This window comes from Eucyclogobius newberryi, unplaced genomic scaffold (assembly GCF_026437365.1).
Source record: "Eucyclogobius newberryi isolate DKJ021-1_F unplaced genomic scaffold, fEucNew1.0.hap1 SCAF_17, whole genome shotgun sequence".
In the NCBI taxonomy this organism is placed as follows: Eukaryota; Metazoa; Chordata; class Actinopteri; order Gobiiformes; family Gobiidae; genus Eucyclogobius; species Eucyclogobius newberryi.
Genome location: NW_027315801.1, coordinates 30,851,213 through 30,863,147, shown reverse-complemented (window position 1 = coordinate 30,863,147; position 11,935 = coordinate 30,851,213). Strand labels below are relative to the sequence as shown.

Below are 11,935 nucleotides of genomic sequence, written 5' to 3'. Positions count from 1 at the left end.
GCATGGAAACAACACACTTGCACAATCTGCTCCTACATTAAAAAAAGTTTAGTCCACTTACATCCATAGATTTATATGTCATATTGTAACTTTAAAGGCCATTTTCTTAAATGTATTTTCTCCCATAGGGACATATACAGTAGATCACCCCTTAAAGTAGAACCTTCATACACCAAACTTTCCAAAAAAGATATGTTGAGATTTTGAAGCTTTGAACATACCGAAGGATTTGTTTATCTAATTCTAACCCTTATATATGAGTTTTATTTTTGAAAAATTAGGCAAAATTTGAACTTTTAAGCCAAGTTTACTCAAAAATGTAATAAAATATCCCAAATCTGCTCAGTAAATATCTTTGAATCTAATATGTCAACAGAATGAACAAAGAAATATAAACCTGGTTCTATGCATTTTTCAGATTTGAATGTCCCAAATATAGGCTATTCTATAGTTTTTCACATAAAATGTTATTTCAATCTGAACACTTTACATGATGATAAACTTGAATACCATTTTGTCTTACATTTATCTGAGTAAACTCCAGGAGAAGTTTCTTTGATATACTTTTATCAGTGCTTTTATTTACAATGACCAATGAATCCAGCAGAAAATGAATTCTAAAAGTACCAGAGTCAGGTCTTGTCTTTGGTGTAGTTCTATTATATTAGTGTTGACACAGAAACTTGCTGGAGATCATGTTTCATATCAACTGTGACAGTCCCTGTGTAAAAAAGTGTGTTAGGAAGTGAATGTCTGTAAATCATTTACATAGTAAATGTATAAATGTAAAACAATAAGTATGGCGATGGTTAAATAATTAAAGAAGTATTGAAAAGTTTAAAGAGTAAAAATGAGTTTTGTCAAATTAAAACTGTCTGTATAGGCTAACATTAAACTGGAATTAGCTAGCTGCTAACTACCTGAAACCAACAGCTCCCCTCTGTCTGGAATGACCGCTCAGATGAGATGCAAATTCACCTTCATTTGCATCTCATCTTCGTGAAATGCAAACTGTCAAGGAGTTGCTTTTATCCATTTGCAGCAAGGCATATAAACTATTGTCCCAGGGATGAATGCCCTGTCATGCCGAGCTGCAGACTTCAAATAATATCTTCAGTAGTAAGCATACTCATATTAATTTGTTCACTTCAGTGGTTTTATAGGGTTCAGCTTTAGGTATAAACTGTCTTTTTTTCTTTTATTTTTTAATTAGAGTTTAACCCCTTAACAGCTATTTTTTTTCCTGTGCACAATAGTTAGACATACCCAAATGAAAGCTTAGGCCTTTTAGTGTCTGCAGATGTGCATATGACACTGTCAGGGCTTCAGAACTTACACTACAGAAGCCCAAATGTAAACAAAACATCCCTTTTTCAGTCTCGTCTGAATATTATAAATTTAGTTAAGATCTTAAGCAAGACATACTTCATTGTTTGATGCTATTCACTGTACTTGCTGTTTATCTTGTTGACAACATGTATGTATGTGTATTTATGTGTATGTATGGGATGTATGCGTCATAAGGCGCTGGTACAGCTGGCAGCCCGGTGTAAACGCTCTCTCTTCTTTCTCACACTTATTGTGCTTTATCTCCTATATTTTGTAAATATAGTTAGTATATTTTTTCTATTTTACTGTACGATAGGGACACGCGCTGGAATAGTTTTTTAATTCAACTGTTTTTGACTTTATTCGGCTGGATTGAGTGTTTTGTTGTTGTTGTTGTTGTTGTTGTTTTATGGCGGTTGGCATCCGAGTGTTGCATTACCGCCAGACTTTATTCCTCAGACGTTTCGTAGTTGTTGTTGTTGTTGTTGTTGTTTTATGGCGGTTGGCATCCGAGTGTTGCATTACCGCCAGACTTTATTCCTCAGACGTTGTTGTTGTTGTTGTTGTTGTTGTTGTTTTATGGCGGTTGGCATCCAAGTGTTGCATTACCGCCAGACTTTATTCCTCAGACTTTGTCGTAGTCCTCAGACTCTGTCGTAGTCCGTAAAAGTACTCCTTCCATTGCTTTGGTGTTACAAAGCCCATGAGGTCATGATATGTCTTTGTGACTAGAATAGTTGTTGTTTCAGAGACCAACCGGCTTTATTCCAGGGAGACTCTTCTTCATCTTCCTCTCCTTCTTTGACGTTCGGTGCTTCCACCGTACAGCGTTAGGCTTCATTCTATAGGCTTTAATATGTCCACTGATGTCGCTGCTTGGTAGCCGTGCGTCTACGAGACTGGGCGAGGACAGGAGACCACCCCCACCCCCATCTCGTCACTCTGATCACTCTGACTCCCCACAAGCAGACCCCCATCACTCCGACTCCCATTTAGCGCCTTTAGCCTGTTTTCTATATCTGCCCAATCAAGCTCCTTTGTTCCAAGGAATCTCCCTGCAGCTTTAGCAATGATCCTGATCCTTTCAGTTCTGCTTTGAGTCTGAGCAGCACAGTTTACAACATCCACCATAAAGAGTACAAAATCCTCTCTATCCACAACCAGGGTATTCTCATTAATTCTGGAACCTGCACACTTGGGACCTCCACTCTTGAAACCTTCACACTTCTTGGGAGCCACGCTGGCCTTTCTCATTTCGCCCTGGCTGGGAGCAACGCTGGCTCCTCTCTCTGTATTTACTCTAAACTCGTTACTTGAAACTTTCTTGACTGCATCTGCATAGGATATACCTTGAGAGACCTTTATTTTCTGCACCTCAGCAGCTCTTTTGCTAAACCTGCATCCCCCGAAGGCAGAGCTATGTTCTTCCCCACAGTTACAGCACTTCAGTTTTGCACCCACGTCACACTTCCCATACTCGTGGTCTCCTGCACATTTACCACATCTTTGCTTCCCTCTACAGACCGCTGCAATATGCCCAAAGCGCTGGCACTTAAAGCAACGCAGGGGCGGCGGAACATATGGCCTGACGCTATAGCACATGTACCCAATGAACACCTTACTAGGCAGGCACCTCCCTTCAAGTGTTACCATTACCGACAAGCTGTCACATCTTACCCCAAACCGGGTCACCTTCAAACGCCTAGCGTCCACCACCGTAACTCCAGTCAAATTCTCCTTAACTTCATCCACAGACGTCGCCGTAGCCGCGTCCTTGCACACGACCAGCAGCGAGCCATCTCTAAGGACACTCGCACTCTTGATCACTCCCACAGCTACAGTTAGGCTCTTTGACAATGCCACTGAATTCCACTCCTTAAAGGATGCACTATCCTGTGCAAGCTTTATGATCACCTTACAGTCTCTGCTCTCACCCCGGATATCAATAGCTTCAGCCTCATCCTGCTGCTCATTCCCAGAACCCTCGGACGAGCTAAGGGACTTTTTACGTTTCCGGGCACGTGCAGGCAGAAAAGGCTGCTCCTCCACGCCGTCCAGAACGTCTTCCATCCCCGATCCACTCTCCTCCGCCATCTCCCGTCTCTCCAGACCGGGTGTTGAGCAAGGTCTCCTCCTCAGACTCTGTCGTAGTCCGTAAAAGTACTCCTCCCATCGCTTTGGCGTTACAAAGTCCATGAGGTCATGATGTGTTTTTGTGACTAGAATAGTTGTTGTGTCAGAGACCAACCGGCTTTATTCCAGGGAGACTCTTCTTCACCTTCCTCGCCCTCTTTGACGTTCGGTGCTTTGGAAGTACAAAGCCCATGAGATCATGGGACGTCTTTGTTGTTTTACAAAGCCCATGAGGTCATGGGACGTCTTTGTCGTTTTATCCTTTAGAAGTCCTTCTTCCATCACTTTGGCGTTTCTAGGCCCATGAAGTCCAAGCGCGTTAGAACATCCTCTTGCTCCTCATCCTCGGCTCAGTCTCCAACACCCCCCACCTCTATAAACGTTTACCCAGCCCTGTGCTACATAAGTAAGCAACCACAGCCTGACACAAACCCTGTGACTGGATCGCCAGAACGTTCCGCAGATTGAACTCCCGCCCATTATTCCGAAACCACAAGGCCAACCCGGCCCTTTCCCTATCATAAGCCTCACAGCAAATCAGCACATGCTCGACAGTCTCTGGCACCCGACAGTGACCACACAGACCGGTCGGATGTCCGCCCATCCCACTCAGTGACCAATTGAGTCCAGCATGGCCAATCCCCATGCGGGCGAAGGCCCCTTCCTCCCACGCGCTCCTGCCCACAGACCCGCAAGGACCCACACCACCCTGTATGCGACAGAGATGCCGTCCAGCAACACAGTGGCTCCAAAACTCCTGCCAAAGGCCGACCACATGACCCCCGACAACAGGCCCGACCTCAGACCCGCTCAACTCAACCGCCACATCAATTGATGGCCGCCGAAGGGAACGCCCAGCCAGTGCACCAGCCATTTCGTTACCATCCACCCCCACATGCGCAGGGACCCAAATGAAGGAAACCCTCACATCCTTCCTGGACAGGGAGAGCATCAGACAGAAGATGCCATTCAACACATCCTGTCTGCAATCCGATTTCCCAGATTTAATGCTTTGCAATGCAGAAAGGCTGTCAGAGGCCACCACAATGCCGCAACACTGCAAAGCAGATTCCGCCCATTCCAACGCCAACCGTATCGCTATAAGTTCCGACGTGAAAACAGAAAGGCGATCTGTCAACCTCTTCTTGACCGCTAGCCCCAGGTCAGGCACAAAATAAGCGGCGCCAGTACGCCCACTCTCAGGATCCCTAGACCCGTCGGTATAAATAAACACATCACCTGAGTGCTTATCGATGAGCGCTTGAACGGCAAACTGCGGTGCCCTCCCAGCGACTCCTCTAAGCTTGCCATGCAAGCTAACATCAACAGGAGCCGGGACAAACTTCCACGGAGCTATAGCAGACAAAGCCACCGACGGGCTCACACGCAGATCACCAACCCCCGCAAGCCGCGCCTTCGCATTTCCTACCTGGCTGAAAATCATACCGCCAGCCTCACTCTGCCCCCCATCAACCCTGAGAAAGTCCCTCACCGGGTGAGAGCTCGTATGACCTTGCACATTCACCCAGTAAGCCAACAGAAGTTCTAGCCTCCGGAGCCGTAACGGCAATTCCCCCAACTCAACCTGCAGCGCCGAGACAGGGGAGGTCCTAAAAGCCCTACAGCAGATGCGCAAGGCCTGGGCTTGCTCCACATCAAGCTTCTTTAAGTTAGTCTCAGCCGCAGACATGTAGGCTATACAGCCATAATCAATAGCCGCCCTCATGACGGCCCGATAAATACCCAGGAGCGACCTTCTGCTGGCCCCCCAGTCCTGGCCGGATAGACAACGAAGCAAGTTATTCACCCTTTTGCATTTACCACTGACCTCATCAATGTGCCGACGCCAACTAAGCCTCTCGTCAAAGGTGACCCCCAAGAACCTCACCTCCCTGACCTGTTCGAGCACCTGCCCATGCAGTCGAAGGGAGACGTCCCTATGTCCATTGAAGAAACAGATCACTTGAGACTTCCGTACGGACAGTTTAAACCCCCACTTCAGGGTCCACTGCTCCACCTGCTGTATTGCCCTTTGCAGTTTCGCCTCGTAAAACCGGAGATTCCTCCCTCTCACCCATAGAGCGCCATCGTCAGCATAAAGGCTCCTCCCAACAGACCCATCCACGTCGTCAAAGATGTCCTTAATCATAACATTGAACAAGATAGGGCTACACACACTCCCCTGCGGGATCCCATTCTCCACCCCATAGACCCCAGAGTAAGCAGCGCCCACTCTGGTTTGGATACGCCGGCCAGACAGAAAGCTCCGGACCCAGTTAAACAGTTTACCCTTCACACCACACTTCCGCAGCTTAATGAGGAGCCCATCCTTCCAAACCATATCGTACGCCTTCTCCACATCAAAGAGCACCGCAATAACCTTTTCTTTCTGAGCCCTGGCCAGCTGGATATCAGATTCCAAACACAACACGGAATCCATGGTGTTCCTGCCCCTACGGAAACCACTCTGGTGCGCGGGAAGCAAACCCTGACTCTCCAAGAAGTAATCCAACCGCTCGGTAACCATGCGCTCCATCGTTTTCCCGAGCTGCGACGTCAAGGCAATCGGCCTATAACTTGAAGGGTCAGACGCTGGCCTACCCGGCTTCAGAACCGGCACCACCGTAGACTGTTTCCACGCAGATGGAACACAACCTGAATCCCAAACACGGTTGAAAAGACCCAGGACTAGCCCAAGCGTGTCATCAGTCAAATGAGAGAGCATGTCATAGCACACCTCATCTTTACCCGGGGCTGTCTGTTTCGCCTTAGAAAGTGCTCTCCTTAGCTCAAACAAACTAAACGGAAGGTCAAGGTCATCTTGAGTCGAAGGCTGGTGCCCAATCAGCTCAGAATTCTGGGCCAAAGTACTCTCCCTGTAGTGCCTTTCCGCAGGTGAAAGATTGTCAGAGCTGTGCACCGACACAAAGGTGCTGGCCAACAGTTCAGCTTTGTCAACGTCGCTGACTGCTTCAACACCATTCAGTATTAGGACCGGGGTCCCACGACGGCGCTCAACCCCATGCATCCGCTTAATCATCCCCCAAACATCCCCGAGACGCGTTTCTCTCCCAATTTTGGAACAATACCGCCTCCAATAGGCACTCTTGGCCGTTCTCACAGTTTTCCGCACAACAGCGCGGGCCCTCTTGTAGTCAATGAGGGCACCCTCAGTGTGGGCAACCCTTAGCCGGCGAAACGCCGCATTTCTCGCCCTAACAGCATGACCACATGCTTCAGTCCACCACGGCACCCGCTTCCTATGTCCACTACCACCACTCTTAGGAATCGTGCCTACCGCTGACTGCGTGATGAGCGAGACAATTGCACTATTGAGATCATCCACCTGAGTCAATCCTCCTTCCTGCAGAACCCTAGAACCATCATCAGCTTTCCTCAGGAAAGCCCCCCAGTTCGCCCTTGCCAACTGCCACCTCTGGATCCTCGTCCCCCTGACCACACAGCTCCCAAAGCCAATCACGGTGCGGACTAGATAGTGATCGCTACCAAAAGAAAGATTACCAAGAACCTCCCAACTACAAACACCAGCTTCGTCGTGTCGTTGCGATGTGTCTTGGCTCTGAGTCCCCCGGCTCCGGCCCCGCCCCTCGGCTCCGGCTCCGGCCCCGCCCCCCGGCTCCGGCCCCGCCCCCCGGCCGGCGCCGTACCGCGTTTCCACAAAGGAGGAACTCATGAAACTGCGGAGAACTGTCGTCTTACCCGGAGATCGTCACGTTATCCCGGCGCAATACTGACCTAACCTAATACTGATGTGCAATTCTGTCATATGTGCAATTACTGTGAAATTCATGTGCAATCTATGTGCTGTCGTGACACATATTCATGTGCAATTACTGTCGGGATCACATGCAATGGTATTTATTTATTTATTTATTTGTCTATGGGAGTTTTTATTTATTTATAGGAGATCTTCTACTGAAAGTGTTTTTCAGACTTCCTATAAGTGATCTGTTCTTCTGTATCTACCTCTGTATCTACCTGCGTTGCACCAATGAAATTTCCCCATGTGGGACAATAAAGGAATATCTTATCTTATGTATGGAATGTATGGGATGTATGGAATGTATGAGATGTATGGAATGTATGTCTATTGTATGTAAGTCTATTCTATCTACTTTAGACTTTAGACTTTAAAGTCGGTCGCCATCATCGCGGCTTTAATTATTATTATTTTTGTCTGAAACAGCCCCTCTGTGCAAATCTTTTATAGTAGGCAATTGTAAAAGCTTTGTTATTGTATTATTCTTGTATAAATTGGATAGACAGTGACCAGGTAACTCTGTTCCTCTGAAACCAACATGTTTTGTGTCGGTCTCACCTTTGCTCCTATCTGTAGATGCCATACCTTCGTAAAAAGACCCTTGGACTGATCCTGTGTAGTGGGCTTGGGATGACCATGTATGTATGGTGTCACATGGGACACTTGGGAGTGGATTCTTCACCCAGGCACAAGGCACATCTCTTCCATTGGATCAGTCAGTATAAAAACACTGTTGGAAATGAAAGTGGCATCAAAGTAAAGGAAGACATCGCATGGTGTGTGGTATCTTGGCTGCAATACTTTGTTGGGGAAACATGTGACATGATGACAATGCATGTTTGTTTTTGGCAGCAAAGTGGCACTAAATGTGTGCTCGTGTATCGCTGATAAGGAAGGCTTTCGGCTACCATTCTCAAATTTGATTTTTCCCAGAGTTTGGGCTCACAACCTGGACAATGCCTTTTTAGAGTCTCACCCTGATCCAGAGGAGGTAAAGGTTCACCGAGCTCAGGAGTACAGCAGCTTTCAGAAGAGGTAAGACGTGGAGTGATTTACATGTGGTTTGTCAGGGAAATCTTCTCTATATTAATCTTTATATTGTGTGTGTGTGTGTGTATGTGTGTATATATATATATATATATATATATATATATATATATATATATATATATATATATATATATATATATATATATATATATATATATATATATATATATATATATATATATATATATATATATATATATATTATACATATATTATATATATTATACATATATATATATATATTATACATATATTATATATATTATACATATATTATACATATATTATATATATATTATATATTATACATATATATATATAATATATATATATATATATATATATTAATATTATACATATATATATATATATATATATACATACATATACTCCCATCCATCCATCTTCTGCCGCTTTATCCGGGGCCGGGTCGCGGGGGCAGCAGTCTGAGCAGGGACTCCCAGACTTCCTTCTCCCCAGACACTTCCTCTAACTCCTCCGGGGGGATCCCGAGGCGTTCCCAGGCCAGCCGAGAGACATAGTCTCTCCAGCGTGTCCTGGGTCTTCCCCGGGGCCTCTTCCCGGTGGGACATGCCTGAAACACCTCCCGAGGGAGGCGCCCAGGAGGCATCCGGAACAGATGCCCGAGCCACCTCAGCTGGCTCCTCTCGACGTGGAGGAGCAGCGGCTCTACTCCGAGCTCCCCCCGTGTGGCCGAGCTCCTCACCTTATCTCTAAGGGAGCGCCCAGCCACCCGGCGGAGGAAACTCATTTCGACCGCTTGTATCCGCGATCTTGTTCTTTCGGTCACTACCCAAAGCTCATGACCATAGGTGAGGGTAGGAACGTAGACCGACCGGTAAATAGAGAGCTTTGCCTTTCGGCTCAGCTCCCTCTTTACCACAACGGTCCGATGCAGCGACTGCATCACTGCAGCCGCTGCACCGATCCGCCTGTCGATCTCACGCTCCATCCTTCCCTCACTCGTGAACAAGACCCCGAGATACTTGAACTCCTCCACTTGGGGCAAGGACACCCCACCCACCTGGAGAGGGCAAGTCACCTTTTTCCGGTCGAGAACCATGGCCTCGGATTTGGAGGTGCTGATTCTCATCCCAGCCGCTTCACACTCGGCTGCAAACCGTCCCAGGAAAGCCCCAGGAGATATATATATATATATATATATATATATATATATATATATATATATATATATATATATATATATATATATATATATATATATATATATATATATATATATATATATATATATATATATATATATATATATATTATATTATATACTCCCCTCCCCCCAAAAAAGTTAACTATGTGTGTGTTTCAAACACAGGTCTTACACTGCCGCCAATGGACTCATTGTTGCTGAAGCCAATAGTCCTCTGCAGTACCCCACACAGGGAGTGGAGGTGCGGCCGCTCAAAACTATCATCCTTCCTGGTAGTGACCACACAATTGTGTACATTTCAGTTCCTATTTGCACTAACACCATGTTCTCTGCAGAATTGGCTCTTAAAATAAACAGTGCATCCAACTACATGGTAGGTATATGGCGGCAAAGTCATAATCTAAGCAATCACTGTTAAACGCTGCGCTGCAAATATTGAGTCAACATTTCTTTCTTAAGGTTCAAGTTTGATTTAAAGTTGTTTTGAGCTGTGAATGTTTAAAACATGTATTTTATTGAAGGTCTATTTAAGAGCCGCACTGGGCACTTTTGATGTGGCTGCCATTGTACACGGTGTCTCTTTGAAAGGTGAGGGTGAAAATCACATGACCCTGTCCAGTCCAAATTTGTCAGCTCTGAACAAGCAGCTGAGCTTCGTCACCTACACCAACACTGTGTTCCACCCAAGGACTGCTGAGAATGGTACAACTAACTCCACATTGATTACTTTTTACTAAAATAATTTAAGCAAATGTTTAAGGAAGACCATTTATTTTTAAAATGCTTTGAATTGAATGAAATGATTGTGGTTGGTGTTTCTGGCTTTGTTTGTAGTGGAGTTTGGAACTGAGGGTCATCGTTCTTTTTTCACTATTAAAATTCAGCACAAAACTACTCCGAAACTTTACAACTCTGGACACCAAAAAGGTCTGAAACACTTATTCAAATGTTTTCCACTTTATTGGATTAATTTAAAAAGCTTCAGTTGTAGTCATCTGGACACTGTTTTTGAAAAATAGACATTTTGATCTGTCATTTTCAATCTGTGGATCTAGTCTGAGAACTCGGATACTCTGACTAAGCCCGGCCCACCGGGCGGAACCTCCTGATGAAAGCCTGTCCTGTTTCTGTTTTTGTTTACGCTGTGAGCTTCACCTGAAACCAATAATGATCCGAGTTCTCAGATTAGAGCGGCAGATTGAGAATGAATCTTGGATAAGAGTCGACGCGTCTTGTTTTTCAAAAACAGTGTCCAGATGACTACAACTGTAGCTTTTTCTACAATGGATCACTCCTGGACCAATGGCTAACACCATCTTGATTTCAAATTCTTGTGATTATTTTATCTAGAGTACAACATCAGTGCTCTGGTCACTCTAGCCACAAAGACTTTTCTACGCTATGACAAACTGAAAGATCTCATTGACAGCGTTCGGCAGTTCTACCCCACGGTTACTATTGTGATAGCCGATGATAACCAGCACCCTCAGCCCGTGACCGGACCATACATTGAGCAGTATTTCATGCCATTTGGAAAGGTAAACAGTCTTAATACATCTTACAGTTATACACAATATGGTATATATTTTCTAAATTCCACAGGGCTGGTTTGCTGGCAGAAATCTTGCAGTGTCTCAGGTAACCACCAAGTACGTGCTGTGGGTGGATGATGACTTCTACTTCACGTCAAACACCAAACTGGAGAAGATGGTGGATATTTTAGAGAAAACTACTTTGGATTTGGTAAGTTATTATGTTGTCCTTTATTTTTGCTATTTACTTTTTGATCTCAGTCACACAAATCGAGATCATGCAACGCTGATAATGCAAGTGAGTGGTACCCCAAAAGTCCCCATCACGTCGCTTAGTGGTCCATGTCTCGGTCACAGGTGGGCGGGGCAGTTCGGGAGGTGACAGGTTACACGGTGACGTTCCGACATACTATTTCTGTGGAGGACGGAGGAGAGGAGGGGGACTGCTTACACATCCGGACCGGACACCATCACGTTATCCAGGGCTTTCCTAACTGTGTTGTGGCTGACGCTGTGATTAACTTCTTCATGGGAAGGACAGACAAGATGCGAGAAGTGGGATTTAACCCCCGCTTGGCCCGACAAGCTCATCTGGGTGAGTGTGTCGCGTTTAAAATTTCCATGTTGCAGTAGCGATGTGCAGTTCCTCTTGATTTTGATCATCCGTTTTATCTCCAGAGTTCTTTATTGATGGTCTTGGCACCTTGCATGTCGGCTCCTGCAATGACGTAATTGTGAACCATGCCTCAAAGATCAAACTGCCCTGGGGGAAGACGGACTCTGATAAAGCTTATGATAAATTTCGTTATTCTTCGAACACTGACAATACCAAACTGCACAATGAAGTCTTCTACTTTACAAACAGGTTCAAATGCATGACAAGCCACTAAAACCTAATGGTGGAGGATTTTTTTCATGACA

General features: G+C 45.4%; 1 protein-coding gene across 2 annotated transcripts; it reads left to right on the top strand.

Annotated features, from left to right (window-relative positions):
• Window positions 1–7,819: 7,819 nt before the first annotated feature.
• On the top strand, window positions 7,820–11,935 carry b4galnt1a (beta-1,4-N-acetyl-galactosaminyl transferase 1a). 2 transcript variants are annotated; one of them, XM_072449956.1, is made up of 10 exons: window positions 7,820–8,019; window positions 8,096–8,278; window positions 9,648–9,754; window positions 9,818–9,855; window positions 10,004–10,184; window positions 10,317–10,409; window positions 10,833–11,020; window positions 11,085–11,225; window positions 11,372–11,609; window positions 11,693–11,935. In XM_072449956.1, the coding sequence occupies exons 1-10, from the start codon at window positions 7,820–7,822 to the stop codon at window positions 11,902–11,904; spliced, it is 1,581 nt and encodes a 526-aa protein (XP_072306057.1). In that variant the 3' UTR covers window positions 11,905–11,935. The 2 variants fall into 2 exon arrangements, with proteins under 2 accessions (XP_072306057.1, XP_072306056.1); XM_072449955.1 differs by having other exon boundaries at window positions 7,824–8,019; window positions 9,648–9,855.